A 22,730-nucleotide genomic window follows, 5' to 3' on the forward strand; every position below is an offset into this window, starting at 1 on the left:
GGGCCCAGGTTCGATACCTGGTCAGGGAACTAGATCCCACATGCCGCACCAACAAAGATCGAAGAAGATCCCACGTGCTGCAACTAAGACTCAGCACAGCAAAACAAATATTTTCTAAAAGTACTACTTACAATCATTTTTTAAAAAAATGAAACACTAGACTTCCCTGATGGTTCAGTAGATAAGAATCCATCTGCCAATGCAGGAAACACGGGTTTGATACCTGGTCTGGGAAGATTCCACATGCCACAGGGCAACTAAGACCACACTCCACAACTACTGAGTCCACGTGCTGCAACTGCACACCCAGAGCTGGTGCTCTGCAACAAGAGAAGCCACAGTAATGAGAAGCCCAAGCACTGCAAGGAACAATAGCCCCTGCTCGCCGCAACTAGAGAAAGCCAGGGCACAGCACTGAAGACCCAGTGCAGCCATAAATAAGTAAACAAACATCCAACTACAACATAACCTAGGAATCGCATTCCTGGGCATTTATTCCAGAGAAATAAAAGCTTACACTTCACAAAAACTGTACATGACTGGTTACTGTCTCTTTATTTGTAAAGGCCAAGAAAAACCTGGAAGCAATGCAGATGTCCTTCAGCGAATGAGTGGTTAATCCGTGCACACCATGGAATACTAATGAGCAATTAAAAGGAAGCAACTGGTGATATACGCAACTTGGATGAGGCTCCAGAGAATTAGGGTGAGTGGAAAAGTCAACCCTGAGGTTACGTGATGTACAATTCCACTGACAAAACATGGCTGAAATGTGGAATTTCTAGACATGGAGACAGACTTGCAGCTGCCAGGAGTTAAGGAGGCAGCAGAGGTAAGAGGACAGGAGGACTGTGACAATGTCCTGTAATGTTACTAATATAAGATGCAGCCACTGGGGGAAACTGGGTAAGGAATACACAGGATCTCTCTGAATTGTATCTTACAACTGCATGCAAAACTATAATGATCTCAAAATAAAAATTTTAATTAAAAAATAATAAAAAACCAAAAACCTATTACTTTAGGATACTCGTTCCACACACACAGGCATATGCCTCCCGGAAGAGGACCCACTGCAACCCAAGAGCAAAGAGGCTTAGCCATGAAGGCTTCTGCAGTCCACAGGGGCCAGCCCCAGGCCAAGCAGCCTGCCATGGCCTCAGCTGCACTGCGTGAGCTCACTGGCCTGGCCACCAGCTTTTCCTGAAGCCACAGGCACAGGCAGTTTCTGAAGGCTGCAGACTGGACCACGCGAGCTTCTTCATCCCCTCCCCCCACACCACCCTCCCCGGGCAGGTCTGGGTTGCATCAAGCCAAGTGGGCGGGGTGGGCTGCAGGCAGGGAAGGAGCAGGCACCTAGCCTGCCTTACAGAGAGCATCACCTAGCTGCCACCCTGATGCTGCCCAGACACATCCAGGCCTCTGGACACAGCTGCGTAATCACAACCAGCCCCACGGTGCCCAGGCATTACATGCTGGGCTCTCAGCTCCACGGGGCCCATCTGAGGCTCAAAGAAAGGAGGCGTACATGACAGACTTCTGACAGGCTGTGAAGCTCACTCTTCCATCCCCTCAGATTCACCTGCCCCAGAGTGTGAGGGGCCCTGAGAAAAGCAGACACATCACACAGTATGGTACCCACAACCATCCATACAGGAACGTGGGTACCACCTTCCCACCCCTGTCATCCTAAAGGCCCCACACACAAGTACCTCTCCTCCATGGACAGGAGTAACCCCTTGTCTCTACTCAGGTCCCTTCAAGTAGAGTAACCAACCCAGAGCCAGCTGCTTACAAAGAACTTACTAGGGCTCCCGTCCTCCAAGCTGTGCCCATACTCACACCTCCCGTGAAAAGAAAACTGTCTTCTGGCCTCAGGGCTCTGCACACACAGGCCTCTGCAGAGAGAAAATCCCACCCAGCAGCCACGCCCTGCTTACCCCCAGGCCCTTCTCCAAGCACCACCACCCCACCCACCCACCCCCCCCCCCCCCGCCCCCGCCATCTCCAGCCCTCCTGCTTTCACATCCTGCCTTTGTCCAGCAAGGTGCCCAGTGCAAAGTAGGGCTGCCTGACACGTGAGTCAGTGGACACACTGAGGCAGCACTCAGCTGCTCCCCGCTTGCCCTTCAGGTGCTACTGCAAGGCCTCCGAGCCAGGACAGGCTGAGCCCAGGCCACACCTCTACCTTCCACACACAGAGCCCGGTCATCAGGAAGAACCTGTCCATCCCCAACACCGAGGGACAAGCTGAGTGCTGAGCAGCACGTGGACAGGCTGGCCTCCAACTGTCCTCCCTTTCCTGAATCCAATCCCCACCAACACAGCATGCGTCATGGTGGCCCCGATAGAAAGCAGGGACGACGCAGGAAAGCCAGCACTCTCAGAGCAGCCAGGTGGCCACACGTGGAGAGAACCCGTCTCCCTGCTCCTCCCTGGTAATCCCACAGCCAGACACAGAGCCTAAAGAGATGACAGAGAGCAGCAAACTGGTGTGGGTTTGGAGCTCAAGCCAAAGAGGGTGGAGCTTAGGGACCAGCAGTGTTCACGGGAATGAACCCCAGAGTGGACCTGGTACGTGAGATGGTCCCGGAACAGCATGGAAGGAAGGACTATAGAGCATTTAAGGCCAGCCCAGAGGGGACCCCAGGATGCCTGACTCTGAGGTGGGGCAAAGCATGCGAACCCCACAAAGGCACCCTCACACAAGGCTGGACATGTCAACTCCAAGCACAGTGACCGGCCTCATAAAAGTTCTTCAAGGACAGCAGTCCCACACAGCCTTGAAGAAAGACCCACACTGTGGGGGCCAGCGTCCCAGCTCGGGGACACTCCTGGGCCAAGCTGGAGGATGAGGAGCTGCACAGAGGCCGGAGGTGAGGAGAAAGTGAATGCTCCGAGGATGGTGTGTTGGTAGACTGAAGCTAAGTAGTTCTGAGGTTGGCTCCCTGTTCTTCTTTTCCCCAAAATTTTGTGTGGAAATGCTTCCATGTGCTCATAGCAAACAGGCTTTTCAATATTTTCTGCATTGCTATTCCAAAAGGAGGAATGATGCCTGGGTAGCAGCTGTCTGGCTATCTTTATGAGCGTGTAAATCACAGGGGATTTCAAGGTCACCTGTCTTTTTGGAGACATGTGGAGGTAAGTCAGTAACACGAAATGTGGGCACACGTCCAGGTCAGTCTGAAGCCTCGCCCTCGCCTTGTCCCGGCCACCCAAGAAAGAACACTCCATCTAGGCAGACCGCGGAGGGAGGCCTGTCCCACCTGCCTGATCCACACCTGGGTCAGCACACACCTCCACAAGCCAGTAGGGCAAGACCCCAGGAGCGTGGGCTTCTCACTTAGAACAAACCTGCTGGGGCAACCAGGTCAGCCATCCCTGCAGATCCCACCTCAGGTTTCTCCTCCCAACACCACGTGGGCCACTGTGCTGGGACTCATCTAAGGGTCTCGAGCCCTCAGCAGAGAACACTGTCCTGCTGCTTTATGACCATGCAGTTCTAGACCCAAACTACACTCCTCCACATGGGCACACCTGCCAGCATGAGCTTCCAGGGCACGTCATCTGCCTCTGAAAGCCAGCAGAATCATCGGCCACTGCCAAAACAAGCACAATCATGGGGAAGCCCCTGCACCCGATTCAACACCATCAGGACCCAGGGTGAAAGAAAGTGTGGCTTCTGAGGGAGAACGGGGAGCCACCAGGTGAGTGGCCCTGAGGATGCACGCTGCAATCAAGTGGGCGCGTGGGAAGGCTTTCTGAAATGCCCTTCAGTCTGCTCTGCCACCCAGCTGTCCTACTCCCCAGTGCCAACAGAGTCAACACCCACGGCTTACGAGGCAGGTCACTGCTCCAGGCACTTCACTCACGCACTTTGCCACTCTTCCTCACCTCACATACAAGGAAACCGCAGTGTCTCAGCAAGTGTGAGTCAAGGCCACCTAGCCCCGTATCATGCCTCTAACCTCTGGACGCTGGCCACATCAGTGAGCCACTCCCAGGAGTAAAAGCTGGCACCACCCCAGCAGGATGCACAGCCCTAGTGGGTATTCTAGTCCTGACCTCGTCACTCAGGGCCTCCCCAGACATCCCTCCACCTGAGGCCTGGGGACCCGCGTGGAGCCCTGATTCGTGGTCCCTGTAAGGAGCTCACCACAGAATGGACCACAACGAGCCACCCTCCCTGGAGCTGTCCACCCGGCATGGCCAGGCACCAAGGGCTGTGAAGGGGCTTAGGGAGCGGACAGAGGCCATGGGGCTCTTCCTCGGAAGGGGGAGTCTTTCCTATCTGTGCACACAAAGACAGAAGTACGAGCACAGGCTCCCACCTTCGCCCAGAAAAAGCAGAGCCTCATAAGTAGAGCGACTCTATCCATTTAGCATCCAAATTGGGACACTGGGAAATGAGCAGGGAGCCTACTAATTACACCAGGACGCGTGGCCCTAAAGAAAGAAACTTACAAGAAACACAGTTGGCACATCTCTGCTGCCAAAGGTCGGGTTGCAAAGACAACAGAGCCACTGAGAATACCTACAATGAGACAAAGACACAAAATGTGGAGCTCAGGGTAAGGACCTCAGCAGCAGGGAGCACAGAGGAAGGATGTGGAAGAGACCTCCACGAGGAGCGAGCACAGGCCAAAGGCAGGGATGGAGGTCAGGGAGGCCAGCAGGCATGTGAGGAGCCCCACGCCCCCCCCAGAAGCAGCAGAGCCTCACACATAATGCCACCCCCTCCCTGGGAGCATGTTACAGAGCGGGGCTCCCAGGGGGGAGGGCACATCCCAATCGGCCATGCGGCTGGAGCCTTTGGGGCCCTCCTCCAGAGCTCTAAGCCCGAGAATCCTCTGACAGTCCCACCCTTCGGCCAAATCAGAAGTAGCACTGGACGGAGGCAAAGACAATCAATACTTGATGAAATAATCACCCTAACGCCAACTGCTCTCAGCACAGAACACATCCACACTGCTGCCACACACCTGACCACGGCTAAGCCCCAAGCTGTGTGTGCAGACGTGCACACATGGGTGCGACAGGGCGAGGCCAATGCCACAGCAGTCCAGCACGCTCCTGGGGACCTGGAGTAACTAAGATAGAGAGCAGAGGACGGAGGTGGAATCTGCAGTGTTAGCTACACACGGGCAGCAAATGCCAAGCCAAAACCGACAGAAATACAGGAAACGAAGATGTCAAATAACAGTTTGGCAAAATGTGGGCTGGGCTTCCCTGGTGGCTCTTCCCTAGTAAAAACCACACCTGCCCAGCAGGAGATGTGGGTTTCATCCCTGGAGAAGGGAATGGCTTCCCATTCCACTCTTCTTGCCTGGAAAAACCCCATGGACAGAGGAGCCTGGCAGAGGAGTCCATGGGGTCGCAAAAGAGACGGACACGACTTATCAACCAAACAACAAGCAGAAACCAAAACTGAGATGGGGGTAATAATGGCTTTGAGTTATTTTTGTAACAACTTACTTTTTTGAGGCATAATTCACATACCATACAACTCCTCTGTTGTACAACAGGCAAAATTCAATACAAATTCAGGTTTGTATTGCATCCATCACCACCATCAAGTCTAGAACAGCTTGGTCACCCCAGAAAGAAGCCCTGTGCACTTTAGCTGTCATTCCCGCACACTCTCCCCCAGGGTCCCCAGCAGCCACTAATCTGCTTTATGTCTTTACAAAGTTGCCCAATAGGGACTTTTCACACGAATGGAATCAGTAACACATGGTCTTTTGTGCCTGCCTTCTCTCACGGAGCATGCTTTCTAAGCTCAGCTGTGCTGTAGTGGGTGCTTGTCTCACTCCTTTTCATGGCCAAATAATATTCCACTGTGTGGGCGGACCACATTTGTTTACTGATGACACTGGAGTTGTTTCCCCTTTTGGTAACCATTGTTAAAAATCCTTTAGGAGAGATCAAAGAAGTAAACAACAGCTGTCTAACTGACCCCAAGCCCCTTGGCGATTGGCTCCCAGCAGCTTCCCCACACCTCACCATTCAGGGGTGCACCAGTGTCTCCCTGCATCGCCTGGCCTTCAGCTCCCACGGCCCACTACCCCAGGACATTGAACCACAGCTTAGCTCCTGCTCAACAGGATCTTCAGGAGAGAATGGAGGTTGGGGCGGGAAATGGCCTTGGCTGCTCCTATACACAGGCACAGCCCCTCCAGGTCCTCATCCTGGACTCCTCCACCTGCCCATGCCATCTCTGCCCCTGCGGCCCACTGTCCACAGTGCTGAGGTCTGGCCTGATGAGGTGCTTCCCAGCGCAGCTCACAGCAGATCTCCATGGGACCCAGCAATACCCCCACAAGCCAATCTCCACCTGAAGACCTGAGGAGTCAGATAGATGTGTGTTCACAGCAGCACGATTCACAACAACCAGAGGCAGAACAGCCCATGTGTCCATCTACAGACAGACAAAAACAAAATGTTCTATGCCATAGAATGCAATATTCATCCAGAAACAAGCAGTGCACACTGATTTCGTGTTACCACGTGAACTCTGAAAACATGCTCGGTGCAAAAAGCCCAACAAAAGGTCACAATCTCTACAGTTCCATTTTGATGAAATATCCAGAATAGGTAAATCTGTAGGGACAGAAAGCAGACTGGTGGCTGTTGAGGAGGGGGGTGGGAAGTGGGATAAAGCTGCTCAGTAGTAATGGATGTTCTTTTGGTGTGATGAGATGTTTACATTACAGAGTGCTGGTGAATTTAGCATATTGTGAATGCGCTAAATGCAAGTGAACTGTACCCTTTAAAATTATTAATTTTATTTCATGAATTTTACCACAAAAAAACAAAAACTCACATACAGAGCTCACTGGATCCCAGGCCCCGAGATGGGAAGGCATGCAGCCGCCAGCCTGCTGGCCACCACCCCTCATTCCCCAGCTCAGCTGCCTGCTCACCCCTCTGCCCACACACATGCCCTGCAAGTCCAGTCCATGCCCAGGCCTCCTCCCTGGACTGCAGCAGCTGGAGGAAGAGGGGCAAGGAACACTTTAAAAAACCCCTTCTCTGTTTGGGCTTGACTAGGAGCCCATGGCCACGGGATTTTTGGAACATGACGCCATTTGTGGCAAAGGGAAGAATGCTAGAGAATGCGTGGGACAAATTTCGGAGCCAATGGTTTTGCAGGAAAAAGTCACACCCTGTCCCTCAAAAAGCAGTGCTTCCTATAAAGTGACAGGTAGGACAGGAGAGTCTGATGAAAGGAAGTAAGAGAGAGACAGGAAATGTAACAAGTTCAGCCCAAGCCTCGCCTCCACGCCACCCTTCCCAGCACAGACACACTCTGGCAGGGCAGCACCCAGACATGAGGGGCCAGAGATCTAAAGTCCAGAAGGCTGGCCTGAGCCCACTCAGGTCCATTTGGGAACCCTGGGAGGAGGGTCCAGGTCAGACTGTCTGCGCAAGTTCCAGGACCTCTTTCCATCTCAGTTTTCTTATCTCTCTAATTCATAAGGCTGCCGTGAATGTAAATGAGTTAGCAGTGGCCGGGCACACAGCAATTACTGTCAGCTCTGAATCCCACCACTACCACAGAAAATAATCCCAGAGCACATCAACTACTCCTCCAAGTAAGTATAAAAAAACCACACCAGAGACGGCTATGTGGCCGGTACGCTGGCCCCATTCCCAGGAAGAAAACCCTAAGCTCACAGGTTTCCACGAGGCAAGGGAGACGTGGAGATGAGAGGCAACCAGCTGTCTGCCGAGACGGCACCTGCCTGTTGGCAAGCTAGATTGCAAACTCTCACAAGGAGCCACATCTGCTCATTTAGACCCCACAGAAGGGTGCCCTTGGCAAAAGGCTCCACCCCCTGAAAGAATGTGTGATCCCTAAAGGATGTGGGGCAGTGGCGGAGGAAGCCAGAGGATCCACTTGCCAGCTGAGGCAAGTTATCGAAGCTGGTGACCCAAGGGCCTGGCCCAATCTCCTGCTCACTGCCCGGCAACTCAGTACTAGGCCCAGGCTGCTCTCTACGCTCCTCCAGGCCCAGTGCACGAGAACTTGGACTCCTAGACAACTGCTCCCAGGGGCACCTGCAGGATAAGCAGCTTCTCTTAACCCTCTGCCACCTTGCTGATGGCAAGAGATACACTTCCACGCAACATGACTTCTGAAATTGGGGCCTGCCACTGCCATCCGACTACACAACTGCCCTCCCTAGGACAGGCACCGTGCGTTTCTCTGGGCTCAGCAGGTGCTCAGGGGTGGCTACTGCCCCAGCTGCTGGCCTCCGGAGCAGCCCACACCCTCCAGTGGTACCTGGCTTCTCCAGTTTTGTTGTTGTTGCCACATGGTGCAGCTTGTGGGATCTTAGGTCCTTGACTAAAGGGATGGAACCTGTGCCTCGTGCAATGGAAGCACAGAGTCTTAGCCACTGACCATCAGGGGAACCCTGCCTCTTCGCTTCTTATACTCTAAAAATTCTTAAAACTGGCTCACTCTTCATACTTAAACACATTCTGAAAATAAAACCCACACAAGCAAACAGACTGTGGTCCTTCCAATCCCTGGGGGCTGATGTGGGGCAGCTGCTAAGTGGTGCCAAGCAGCTCACAAGAGAGGGGCAGCCTGGGCTTCTGTGGCGTGGGTACCAGGTAGACAGAAAGTTTCAGGGTAGCCATGCAGTAGAATCTCATCACAGAGGCAGGTCCCCTCTCTGGGTCACCACGTGCCCACCACATACTGAGACATTTACAGAGCTGGGGCTTGCTCTTTCCTGCAACCCCCATCCTCACAGGCACACAGACATGGGTCTTGTTGCAGCCCCCATTTTCAGAGAACGGATGCAGACACTCAGACTCTGAGTAAGTTGCTTAAGCAGCATAAGACCCAAATCTGAGCTGAAAGCCCCCGTCCTCAACCCTCCCATTCCCTTACCTGAGCACGTGTGAACTAAAAGCGGGACTGTGTCAGATTTGTAGGTCAGAGCGGTCCCCAAGCGGAAGACCCACCAGGTCAGGTAGAGAGGCTCTGAGAGTGGCACCCGGGGGACCTGGACTCTTTCTCTGGTTCACCTGGGACTCCCAGCAGCTGCTACCCTGCCCGGCCCCTTGAGCTGTGCACCAGGACACTGGGAGGGGAGAGAACATGAAGTCTCCCTGTTCCAATCAGAGCTTTAGGATCTGAAGATCAAGGACACAACTATTTCCTGATTCAGAATCCCTCAGGGGAAAACAGTGCTTCCCGTTCAAGGCTGACCAAAGGTGTGGTCACTGCAACAGGCCAGCAGCCTGTCCAGGAGACGTGCAATACCCCAAAGCTGAGACGTTAGAACCTGCGAAATGCTCTGCCCTTCCCATGCCCCCCACCAACTAAGGAATCCAAGTCAGGGCAAGACCCTGTCTCTGACAGCAAAGGTTAACATTTGCTTTTAGACACAGAGTGGACAAACAGAACTCTGAAAACTCCACACTGGCCTTCCTGTGACCTAGACTGAAACTCTGGGTCTCAGTGGCTCCATCTGCTAATGGGGACAATCCTTCACCTGCTTAAGGGTGGGAGGATCACCCAGCCCCTCAGGCCCCTTCTCCTTGGGGTAGGAACTGAAGTCTGTCAAACAGCTTCAACTTAGTTTGCAGACCTCAGCCTCCTACTGAAACCGTAACAGGTTAACAAGTCACAGTGGCCTTCCCAGGAGGAGGGAGGCTGGGCTCCTGGCCGCACATAGGCTGGCAAGGGAACCAGGTGGAACACAGCCCATCCCTAGGCAGCTCAGTGACCTCAGGCTGATCTAACCTAACCCTGACCGGTTCTCCACATCCCTACTCCACAGGTAGCCTTGCTGTTCCCAGCCCTGCTCGCCTCCCCAGACACTCCTACAGACAGTGGAAGGAGGTCACAGAACACACAACCCCCGGATCCAGGGCGACTCAGGCTCAGGAGGACTCCACAGGCCTGTCCACTCACCCTAACTACGAGCTGCCCCCAAGTCCGGGGGCAGGACACCACTCAGCACAGCACACACACCAAGCTGAGCGAGGGGAGGAAGGAGCCAGAAGGGTTACAGGCTCCAGGCAAGAATCAGGCTATGGTTTCATGTGAACTAGGATGACCCTGAGGAAACCAGCAAGTGGTTTGGAAGAGTCTAGTCCAGTCTCCAGAGACAAAACGCCAAGCCCCTGGCTCTCTTGCCCCCAAAGGAAGTAAGAGCATAATAATAGTGGAGCTGGGTATTTGGGGGTCCAGTCCAGGGCAGCTGTGAAAGAGCCCAGACCATTTATTTCACAGAGCCCTCACTGCTAAAATCAAAGGGACCACGAAATCTCAGGCAGAATCTTCAAACCTGCCCCTTGTACTCTCAGAAACAACTGGAGGGCCCGTGTGGGAAACAGAAACAAACGGCTGAGCGGCCAAGCACCAACCGCGTGTCTCCCAGAACCGTGTCACTTTTTCTGTTTCATACACATTTCTGTATGAGACTCCTTTGAGTAAAAGGCTCTGCAATTTAAAGTTTGAAAACCAGTGACCTGGTTCAACCATGTCGTCTCAGATGGGAAAGTGATGCTCAGAGAGTAAGTTTTCAAGAATAAAGGAAGCCTGTTTTCTCAGATTAACTGCTTCAAAACCAGCCCCCAGTGCTCCCCACTCCTCCCTGTGTCCCACCCGCTGCCCACAGCACTGGGATGGAGGCAACAGAAGCGCAATATCCTCTAGTCTTTCTTCCCTGGCTCAATGCTCTCTCTTCTTTCAAGTCTAGATGGCAACTTTGTAACAACTTAAAGATGCATATTCCAAGTCAATTTTATTTCAGCTAAATAGCGTCAGGGTGCCCATGATCTGAAGAGAGCCCAAACAAAGGCTGTTCCCCACAGCAGAGGCCCTTGACATCCTTTCTGGAATATTAATTACCACAAAGGGATTCGGTAGCCTCCACAGGCCTGGTCAGTACTCTCCATCCATTCCGTTAGTGAACTAGACCGCTCCTGAGAACAAAATGTGGGCAATGGTTTTAGAGGTGGGAAGCCGAGGCCAGAAGAACATAGGTGACCTTTCTGGGTCACTCTGCAACGTCTGTGCCAAGAACAGAACACAGGTCTTCCATTGTAGCCCTTCTGCATGGCAAGGGAACAAGAACTCGGAAAGAAAGGTCAAGTAGCAGGCTAGAACGCTGGGAAAAGCAACTAGGATGCAGCTGCAGAGCACTGGATGAGCAAACACAAAGGGTGGTGTGGGATGCAGGCAGCACACCTCCATGTGCCCCCATCAACCCACCCTAGGCTCTCACTCGCTCCCCAGAGCATGCGTCTACTAAGCCCTGACCAGCCAGCACCCTGCTCTCCTCCTGCCCTGGCCAAAGCTCTCAAATACAGTAAAAGGAGTTACCAAAAAAGAAGTGACTTTCAAAGAAAGAACCCCCTGAAGCTGGCAAAAACACACCACAAAGGGATGCAGATAAGAGTATCAGTACCCAGCTGATACTCTTTGTACCTCCAGGACTCCGAATGCGAGCTGAGGAGAAAAAATCCACAGGCACAGCCTTCCTATCCTGGAGTTCCCCGGAGGGTCTCAAGAACCCAGATGTGGGCCAGGCCACTGCAGCCAGAGCCGCCCCATTCATCACTGTAGACAACAGCCACACGTGGCCACTGAGCACTTGGAATGAGGCTAGTCTGGACCAAAAGTGCTGTAAAGGTGAAAGAGCATATACCAGCATCTTTGCATGTTGAAACGGTAGTTAATGTTTTAGATACATTAGGTTAAATATAATTAAAATTAATCTCACCTATTTCTTCTTACTTTGTGGCAACCAAAAAATTTTAAATTACGTATCTGGCTTGCATTACGGTTCTACTGGACAGGGCTGGTCTAACCAGGCAGGGGCAGGGGGCACAGGGTGGCAGTGGGTTGGGGGTTGGAAAGCTATGTATGCTCACTCCAGAGGCCCAATCTAGCCCACTGGCTACTTTCTCTTAAGGTCCCAAGACCAAGAATAGCTTTTACATCTTCAAATGGTTATATAAGTACCTACCTAAATGCCTCAATTTTGCCTGTGGGCCTACAAAGCTGAAAATATTATCTGGCCTTTTAAGAAAGTATTTGCCAATCCCCAGACTCTAGAAACAAAACAATCAGATACTCACTCCAGAGACACTAGAAGCAGAGGGCAGGTTTAGGATTTGTGTATGTGTGTGATTCTTGAACTTTTTTTATCGAGACAAAATTCACATCACATAAAATTAACCACTTTCAACAGAACAGTTCAGTGGCATTTAGTACATTCATAGTGTTAGGCAAACAGCATCTCTAAGACATTTCATCACTCCAAAACAGAACCTTGATCCCATCAGCAGGTACGCCCTGTTCCCCTCTAACCAGAACCCTTGCAACCACTAATCTGCTTTGTGTTTCTACAGATTTACCTGTTCTGGACATTTCATATAAATGGAATCATACAGTATATGACCTTTTGTGTCTGACTCTTTCACTTAATATCAGTTTTTGAGGGTCAATCATGTTGTAGCATGTCTCATTACTTCATTCCTTTTTATAACTGAATGATATTGTATTGTATGGACAGACAATAATTTCTCTGTTCATCCACTGATGAATATTTGGGTTGGTGCTACTTTCAGCTATTGTAAATAGTGCTGTTAGAAACATAGGCATAAACTATTTGTTTGAATACCTGTTTCCAATTCTTTCGGGTATATACTAGGAATGGAATCACTGAGTCACGTGCTGATTCTTTTGAGGAACTGACAAGCTGATTTCCACAGCAACTGTACCATTTTACACTCCCAGAACAATGCACAAGGGCTCCAACTTCGCCACATCTTCACCACACTTAACACTTTCCCATTTTCTTCTACAGCCATCCTGGTGGGTATGAAGTGGTACCTCACTGTGGTTTCAATTTGCACTTCCCTAATGACTAACGATATTAACCATTTTTCATGTGCTTGTTTGGTCATTTGTAAGGTCTGGGACTTCTGACACACCCCTTACCAAACTATATACCAATCTGAATAATCACAAATCTTCTAAAATGGGTGGGCATGAAATCTTTCCGTTGTTTCTGAGTTAAGTGCTAAATCAAATAAAGAAGTTCCATACTCTGGAACATCTAAGAAAGTCACAGAATAAAGAGAAATGATGAAAGGACTGATGAAATGATTCACAAGGAGAGCAAGGCCTGGTCTATCCACCTCTATGCCCTAGATTCCTACCCCAATGCCCCAGAAGCCCCAGCATCAGAGTATGAGCACAGCAAGTGGCAGAATTAGACTGGGGGGCTGGGGGGAGACACAGGAGGACCGAAGCACTGAGAAAGATCAAGACTAACCTCCTTTTTCTCCTGGAGAGAGACAACCCAGCCAAGGTCCCATCAACAAAACAGTGCTAGACCAGGGACTAGAACTGAAGTTTGGTGATTTCTTTCACAAAAAGCCATGCTTAATGGTGTACAAGTCAGTTGGAGAGGCAGACATCCAGCCAATACCCACTAGGAACCCAGGCTGGGATGAGCACCTGGAAGCCAAGACCCCTCAGTTCCAGATCTGCTGCTCCCACTGACCAACAAGCCCTCCCCCTCTCATTTCACTCTACACAACCTCGTGATAACTCCATTCACTCCTATAACATCAGAATTCCCACCGAGCCCCAACCCCTCCTCCAGCTCTAACCAACTACCTGAGTGGGTGATTCCGCCTAAGGATCAAATTGGACCTCCACCTCCCTGAAGTCAAATTTACCGCTTCTTTTACTCGGGAATTCCCTACTCCCCCAAATCTACTCCAAATCTGCTATTCTCAACTGCCGTTAAAGGTACTTTTACCCAATCAGGTTTCCTCAATTCCCACCTCTGATCGACTGCCAATGTCTTGTTCCCAGTGTCAGCACTGACCCGAAGACCTTTACAGACATTTACCTGGACTTCTTCAAGAGCATCTATTAGAGCTTCTGCCTTTAGCCAGAATTATTATCTTCCTACAACACAAACCCAATGGGTTAAAAAGCTAAGCATAGGTAATTCTCTGGAGGTCCAGTGATTAGGACACTATGCTCCTTTCACTGCCAAGGGCCCAGGTTCGATCCCCCGTCAGAGAACTAAGATCCCGCAAGCCACACAGTGTGGCCAAAAAGAAAACCAGAAACAAAGTTAAGCATAAAAATAATATTTTCTTACTTACAATAAAGAAAATATTAGAGGCTATTTTATAATGCTGGAAATAAAACTTTTATAAGCATGAGATTAAAACTACAAACTAAAAACATGGAAACTTAACTGCATTCATATTTAAAACTACCATATAAAGGCTTCCCAGGTAGCTCAGAAGGTAAAAAATCTGCCCACAGTGTGGGAGACCCCGGTTCAATCTCTGTTCGGGAAGATTCCCTGGAGAAAGATACAGCAACCCATTCCAGTATTCAGGCCTGGAGAGTTCCATGGACAGAGGAGCCTGGCAGGCTACATACACTCCATGGGGTCACAGAGTTGGACATGACTGAGCGACTAACACACATGTGTAAGGAGAGAAAAGACCAAACAGTCACTTAAACACGGTATATAACAGGTGCTAAGCCTGCGTGCTGTAGAAGCCCGCACGCCACAAGACGACCCAGGGTACCAAATTAATATCTAGAGTGGGAGTCAGCAAACCATGGCTCCAGGCCAATCCTCTCAACTGCCTTTTTTTGTAAATAAAGTTTTACTGGAAACAGCCATACACCATAGTTTACATCTTGTCTACAGCAGCTTCACACAGCGGCTTTTGTGGTACAGTGGCAAAGCTCCATAGTAGCCACAAAGGTCTATGGCCCACAAGGCTGAAACATTTACTATCTGACCTTTTACAGAAAGTTTGTGGACTCCTGACCTAGAATATATACAGAAAACTCCTACAACTCAATGGGATGAGGGGTTGGGGGGACTAACCTGATAGAAAAATGAGAAAATACTATGAAAATCCACAAAAGAAACAAAATATATCCAACAATTATTATTAAAAGAGGCTTAACCTCACTGGTAACTTGGGAAGTTACTATAGAACTAAACATTTGATAATACCCAGTCATGGCAATGATAAGATAATAGTCTTTTCCAGAAGACAATTTGATGATTATCTTTAAAAAAAAAAAAAAAAAAAAAATATATATATATATATATATCAATTCACTCATTCTATTTTTACAGATCTGCCCCCAGAGAAATACTTGCACTTGTGCGTGTGTAAGTGCGCACACACATACCCAAAAGCAGTTAGAAAGCTGTTCATTGAAGCATTCACTATCTATAACAAAACCAGTAAAAAATTTCGCTTCCCAGCAATAAGGTAATGGTTAAACTATGGTACATCCCTGACAATACAAAATGCAAAACAAGTTTGGTATACTGATATGTATGACCATGAAAATGGCTACAAGACATCACGGCAAGGGGAAAAAAAAAATTATGTGGCAGAGCAAAAATGCACACAGTTTAGGTTAAAAAAGATTTTTTTCATTGTACTTGAGTCCGTATGTATGCAGAGACATGCACAGGAGAACAACTAAAGTATAAACGCCTTAAAGAGGAGGTAGCCTCGACGATCCCTGATCTATCTTCCAGCCTTGACGGTCTAAAATAAGCTCGGGCCGGAGGGGCAACAGGAAGCAAGGACTTGGGGAAGACTGATGGGAACCGATTGGCTGAGGTTTCCTAATGGAGCCATGAGGATGAGGCGGGGGGTGGAGGGCCGGATGCAGGGAGCAGCAGCTAAGGCTGTTGGCAACAGCCCTGAGTCTCCCTCCTCTTTTCAAGAGCAGTTTCTTCCTGAAAGATCCCAGGAGGTAGAAGCCTGGCGTAATCCCTCCAGGCACAAATAACCCAATCATTTCAGAAACTACCATTCCACTTGTGCCCGGGAGGGCCCAGGCCTATTTCAAAACCTACAGTTCAACTGTGAATACACTCCAAGAATAAGATACTTTTAAATTTGCAACATCCACCCACGAATCCAATTAATAATCAGCATTTTTTAAACAGATACATTTCAAACATGCAGATTTCATTCCAGTTCAACTATGCTTAAGAATCAGAAAACAAGCCCTTTGGGGTGTAAACACCCAATTTAAGCAGCTGCCTGGAATAACTAGAAAACTCTCAGAATAACCCTTGCCAAGACCAGAAACTTTCTAAATTCAAGTTTACTATTCTGCAGGTGATTTTTTTTTTTTGCAGGTGATTTTTTTTGTAACTGTAAAAGGAAAAAGTTTACTAAGATATCACGCCTCGCTTTTCATAACAGCCTGGTGAGGGAAGAGAGCCAGGGATTCCTACTCCCAATTTATGAAGAAGGAAATGAAACTATACCGAGCAAACAGATTTGTTCAAGGTCACGCAGTTGCCAGTGACAGCAAGCCTACAAGCTCGGTCTCTTGAGTCCTGGTCCAGGACCCTCATCGCCACAGTAACTGCTTCCCCGGGCGAGGAGTCTGGTGGAGAGGAGGGCATGTCCCTTAGAAGCCCACCCACCACCGGGACCACCACCAGGAAACGGGCCCTGAGGTCCTGACGCTTTGACTCCGCGGCACCGGGTGTGGGGTCTCGGTACTGGGAGTCTTTTCCTGGCCGCTGGGAACGGCGGCGGGTCCCGTGCCGTCATCCCTGCCAGGCCACCCACTCCGCAGCAAGAGAAACGGCCCGCCCCGGCCACTCGAAAGCGGCGAGCCGGTGGAAGCAGCGGCCGCGACGAGGTCAGCTCCCAGCCCCGCGCAGGGGGACCAGGGAGACCTCGAGGAGACCGGGGCCGGGGAGAGGCCGCGTGGGGGCAGGACGGCCTGGGAAGCGGGAGTGCTCGCGCCGGGCCGCAGAGCCCAGCTCCGGAGGGGCCGGCCGCCCCAGCAACCCCGCCCGGGCACGCGGGACGGCCCGGCGCCGCGCTGTGGGCGGGTTTCCGCCGCCGAAGCCTGCGAAGCCCCCCGGGGACGAGAGACGCGGCCGGGAGCGACGACTCTGGGCGCGGGGAGGCCGCGAGCCCCTCCTGCCGGCGGCACGGGGTCGCGCCCGGAGCGAGACCCGGACCCAGGCCGCCCCCGCCCGGAGCCACCGGCGAGAGATTGCGGGGGGGGGCGGGGGCGCAGAGCCGGACGGGCGCAAGCGGCCCCGCGCTTTGTTCCCGCGCTCGGCCGGGCGCCCTGAGCCGCCGAAACGCATGAGTCACCCGGCGGCAAGCGGAGGGCGCCGCTTGTCCCGCGGGCGCCGCTTTGTCCGCCCCTCCCGCGCCGCCCGCTCACCTGCGTCAGGTCCTCGTCGTTGAGCAGATGCGACTCACGGGGCTTGAAGCAGTTCTGACACTTGCTCTTGTTGAAGATGTTGGCCTGGAATTTCCTGCACGGGTTCTCCTTGGCCGCCGACATGGCCGGGCGCGGGCTCAGGCCGGGCGCCGCCGCATCCCCGGCCGCCGCCTCCAGCCGCGCACGCAGGCCAGAGCCTCAGAGAGCGCGCGGCCCTCGCCGCCCGCCCGCGCCGCCGCCGCCGCCGCCCGCCGGCCCCGGGCCCATGGACGCGGCCTCGCGCGCCCGCTCCCGCTCCCACCGCCCCGCCGGTCCCCGCGCTCGGTGCCCGCGCAGCCCTCGGCGCCCGCGGCAGTAGCGAAGGGAAGCGGAGCGCCGGGCGCACTCCGGGGCGGCGGGCGCGCGCGAGGAGGCGACGGGCCAGCGCGCGGGGCGGGGCAGCGCGCGGGGCGGGCCCGCGTCCTGGCGCGATCGGCGCCTCGTTGGACCAATGGCAGCTCCACCTCCCGGCTAACAAAGAAACCCTCTAGCCAATGGGAGTCGGGGGAGGGACAGAAGGCGGCCTGGCGCAAGGTAACTTGTGTAGGCGGAGGAAGGCGGGGAGTGGTGGGGCGTTCAGGCTTGGTGGACGGGCGCGCGGCCGCCGGGCCTGACAGCTGCGGGGGCGGGGCCTGCCGGCGGGGCGGGGTCTGTGGGAGGGGCGAGGAGGAGCGGGGCCTACCGGCCGGCTCCGCAAACAGCTCTTGCAACCTCGCCGTCGCGCGCCCACGCGGAGAGGATTAGTTTGACACCCACTGGGCGCGGGCCCCGCGTGGCGGTCAGTAAGGATCCCTACAGTTCCAAGTACTTGATATGCGCGAGACTCACAGCCTCCCCACCCACATTTTACGTGGGCGGACACTAAGGAGCGGAGAAGTTAAGGAGAGGGAGGTAGGGTTTCGAGGGGTGACTAAGAGGCGTCAGCCTGGAAGAGCTGTCAGTTCTATTGCGGGAGATTAGTGAGCGCTGACGCGATGCCAGCTACTGAGCCAGGCATTCCTGCCCCCATGACGTGCTGGAGGAAATTAAGGCTCCGAAGCCCGAAGTCACTGGAGGAGGGAGGGGTCGCTGCGCTAGGCGGGACAACTCTCACTCCAGTCGTCCACTCTCCTGCCTCCTAACCAAAAGACCACTTGGCGAAGACTGTAAAGGGGGCGCAGGCAGAAGGCTCAGCAGCCCAGAGAGGGGGCTCCTCGGGGAGATCAGGGGTGGCTTCAGGGAGGAGGGGAAATCCAAGCAGAAGGTGAGAGGTTGGGAGGGACTGGAGTAAGGGAGTAAGGAGCCGGAAGGGATGGGGCTGGCAGCCTGGACCTCGGGTTTCAAGCTCCGACGGGTAAAGGTCATCCTGCTGGCAGTCAGGAGTTCATCACCGGAGTTTTCAAACAGGGGGGTGAGCCAACTCGCCTCACAGAGGAGGTGACACCGAAGCATGTGTTAGTGGTGGGGACAGCAGCTGTTGCTTAGGGAATGGAAGGTTTTAGAAGCAGCAGATGCTTCCAGGGCTGTGTACTTTTCCACTGAGCATCCGGTGAACATCGCAGGGAGGTGGATTTCAAGTCAGTGTAAGACAATACTTCCCTCCAAAGGGAGCTGAAAAAGGTGGATCCACGTCCTGTGGCCACCTGAGGGGAAAGGCCAGCTGTTTCACCTGCCGGCTACCTCAGTTACCTCATCTACAAAACTGGCATGATTGTGTGCTTGTTGTGAGCATTACATGACACAATCCTTATAAAATATTTAGCATAATGTGTCAAAATGTTAATTGGTAAATCGAGGCAAAGGGTGTTTATTGTCCTATCCTTGTAATGTTTCTGTTAGTTTACATTTTTGCAAAATAAAAAAATGTGTGTGTGGCAGGGGACAGAGAGAATTGCACAGAATCCTCAGAAACTGACACCGATGGTGACCTCTGGGGAGAGAACTGGGTGGTGAGAGGTGACCTACTTTTAATTTTCACTGTGAGCCCTTTTGTTTCTTTGGATTTGGTATTATGTGGTATCCCTGGGTTGGGAAGATCCCCCAGAGAAGGGAATGGCTACCCACCCCAGTATTCTTGCCTGGAGAATTCCATGGACAGAGGAGCCTGGCAGGCTACAGTCCATGGGGTCACAGAGTTGAATAGGACTGAGCGACTAACTTTCACTTCACAACTTGTTTTAAAATAATTTTTAAAGTCTCACCCATGCCTGAAGGCTGACTCAAAGGCTCCTGCCCTTAAGAAAATGCTTGGGGGACTTCACTGATGGTCCAGGGGTTAAGACTCCATACTTCCACTTCAGGAGGCACAGTTTCGATCCCTGGACTGGGAACTAAGATCCCGCATGCTGCGTGGAGTGACCAAAAAATAAAGAAAAGTGAAATAGAAAATGCCTGGCAAGTTCAGCTCTAGTTGGCACACACATGTGGCACCTGCCTTGAATGGAAAGGGTCTGCAGCTGGGCAGGAGATGACGTGTGATTCAAGCCGCCTGGGAGGAGCTCACACTGAGCAAGCAGAGACAGATAAGAGCAGAGGGCAGAGAGACAGTCAACCCGGGCTGTTGTGAGGGTCCAGACAAGGAGACTGAGCTGTGTGTGTGCAGCTTCTGGGAGGGCTGCTTGGAGGAGGCAGTGCTAGGGCTGAGACATGAACTGAGTAAGAACCAGCCAGGCGGAGGGCAAGCATTCCAGACAGAAGTAGGGCAGAGTCAAGAGTGATCCAGAAGGAGCGAGCAGAGCATGGTCACAGAGCTTCAGCCCTCGCAGAACAGACACCTGTTACCATAGGTTACAGCCCGGCCTCTTCAGGGAGATGGGTTGTTGGTGTTTATTATCATCATTTTATCTCCATTTTACAGAAAACACACATGAGACTCGGGGCATTTAAAGAACTTGCCTGCGGTCACAACACACACCCTCTAAGAGAGGATTCAAACGCACACAGGCTTCAGACGACCCCAGAGCTTCCTGGGCAGCTGGGAACCAGTAAGTGATGTTGTTAGACTGAACACTTAAGAAGGGCTGCTGGCCTGAGAATGAAGCAGAGGAGGAGACTGGAAGCACCACTGATCGGAAACTACTGCCACAGCCCAGGTAGCAGCCTGAACTAGGACAGAGTCAGGGGGAGACGATCAGAATGAATTCGGGAATATTCAAGAGGGAGTCAGGTAGACTTAACCTTGTAAGTGCTGTCCTCCAGACAGGACCAGACCATGGCACCATGCAAGCAGGGCTGGGTCAGGAGTCCTGCTCCATTTCCCTGGAACTTCCCTGCCTGGCAGAGAGTAGGCACTTACGAAGTGAATGGATTAAAACTGACTGTCCCATCTCACTGTTGTGTCTCCCACACCAGAGTATAATACCCATGCACACAGGGCATCTTATCACCTTGGCTTGTTTCTGGGGTCCTAGAACAGCACCTGGGACCACATCAAATACTGCACATGAATGCTCATTGGGCTGTCCACTCACAATCTGTCCACTGCCGACATCTCTATGGATGATGTAAAGCTCAAGCAGGCAATGACGAGGCAAGCAGTGCTCTTCACGTGGTCTCCACATGCAGACAGGGGCATCTCCCTGCTCTGCACCCCGACACCATCCTATAAGGGAGCAGGACTCATGGACATGCACACACACACACACATACATACACATACATATGCATTACACACACATGCATATACATGTAGACACATATACACACAAACACGTATATGCACACAGACATACACAAACACTACATATACACACATACACAAGCACATGCACACACACAAATACATATACACATGTGCACACACATGTACACATATATACACATACACACGTGCATACATGCAGATGCACACACACACATATATACCCCGCAAATGCTCTTGGTCTGGTCCATGATGAGTAACTCTCATAGGAACATCCTTGGCCTGACTCTGGCTGAGGAAAGCACTTGCTTTGTAGGGTCCACCCAAGAAGGGTTAGCTGGGTGTTTGGTGAGTGTGTCTCATGTAACAGGAAACTGCCAAACAGTCCTCCAACCTGGGAGCTGGCTGTCCTCTCCCCTTTGCTTTAAACTTGGTAATGAGATTCACCAGGGGCCATGCTGCCCCTCCAGCTCATAGACCCCCCTGGAGATTCTGGACCTGGCCCAGCGGCACTCAGGAAGCTACGCTGTAGTTGCTGTGCCAGGCCAGCCTGATATTTGGGCAAGTTTTGGAAACAATGGTGGAGCTGGGGTTCTTCAATCTCAAGGGATTTAAAAAACACCTACTCTAGGACCCTATACCCACATATTCTGATTTAATCAGCCTCTGGAAAAGCTCCTTGAGGGGTTGCTGTTGGGGAAGGGGGGTGCAGCCCACTGGTTCAGGCAGAGTAGGAGTAACAAGCCGAGAGGTCGCCGGCCTGGGAGGGCCCAGGAGGTCTTGTGGCTGTATGAAAACACCCACCTGACCCAGCTCATGACTGACTCTGCTTTACTGCCTCTTGCAGTTCTGTGGGCTGACTAGGCCCAATGAGTGGCTCTGCTAGGTCTCACAAGAGCGCAGTGAGAAGGTGTCCAGACTGAGGCCTTCCCTGTCCTCCTCTGTCCTGTGGCCTCACCCCACAGCTCAGGTATCCCCAAAGTCTGGGAGGGAGGAGGCAGAACCAGCTGGCATCTCCCAGCCTGGCACCAGCTCCACCATCCGTAGTCAGTGCCACTGCCCAGCCCCAGCACCGCCCCGGGGCCTGCATCCCCGGGAGTGCTTCCCTGGGCCCCTGAGACTGGCTGCCACAAACAGTATCTGCTTCATAGGTTACTGTGAGGATGAAATATATTAATACACAGGACGTGCCTAGTTTGATACTTGTGACAGTAGTTGCTCAGAAGCTTTCTGCTTTTACTGTTGTGCCTAGAACCCCTGTACTGGGGTTGGCAAGCATTTTCTGTAGAGAGCCAGCTAGTAAATGTTTTAGGCTTTGCAGACCACGTGGTCTCTGATACAAGCACACACTCACTTGTTGTTCCGGGGAGGCTTCATAGGCAATACATAAGTGCATGAGTGAGGTGGGGTTCGAATAAAACTATATTTACACTAACATGTAGAGGGCCAGGTTGGCCCTCTCCCTTGAGTCCCTTCTTTTCCTGTCGGTCAGGCCTCCCTGTCCTGGCCAATCTCTCAGGAAGGTGGGTCTCCCTGGTCCTGGGCTAGCTCTTGTCAGCCATCACGTCGGATCATGTGGTTCTGTGGCCATGGAGCGCTGTCAGTGTGCTCCATGCTGGGTTCTGTGTTCTCTCACATATAATCTCACTAAATGCAAATCAGTTCTCGCAGCGCCAAGTGGTGCCTGGTGGGGCTTCTTGGTAGCCCCCCACCTTCCAGTAGTCCCCCCCAAAGCCACCCTAAATGACCTATACTTCAAATGTTGCAAACACAGCTTGCCGGCCCCTCCCTGCCTGCCGCTTGGAGTTAGTATTATTCCCAGTTTACAGA

The 22,730-nt window shown here is 52.2% G+C and overlaps 1 protein-coding gene across 11 annotated transcripts in view; it reads right to left on the reverse strand.

The window, feature by feature from the left end:
* The window catches only part of MPRIP (myosin phosphatase Rho interacting protein), a 94,387-nt gene extending 76,725 nt beyond the window's left edge, over window positions 1-17,662 (reverse strand). For 6 of the 11 annotated variants that reach the window (XM_070479258.1, XM_070479259.1, XM_070479260.1 and 3 more), the window contains exon 1: window positions 17,243-17,661. In XM_070479258.1, coding sequence (XP_070335359.1) covers window positions 17,243-17,365 — 123 coding nt within the window. In that variant the 5' untranslated portion in view covers window positions 17,366-17,661. Of the gene's footprint in view, window positions 1-17,242 lie in introns of all 11 variants that reach the window. The other 5 variants (XM_070479262.1, XM_070479263.1, XM_070479266.1 and 2 more) reach the window with 3 other exon arrangements.
* Window positions 17,663-22,730: the final 5,068 nt, after the last annotated feature.

Source organism: Odocoileus virginianus, chromosome 17 (assembly GCF_023699985.2).
Source record: "Odocoileus virginianus isolate 20LAN1187 ecotype Illinois chromosome 17, Ovbor_1.2, whole genome shotgun sequence".
In the NCBI taxonomy this organism is placed as follows: Eukaryota; Metazoa; Chordata; class Mammalia; order Artiodactyla; family Cervidae; genus Odocoileus; species Odocoileus virginianus.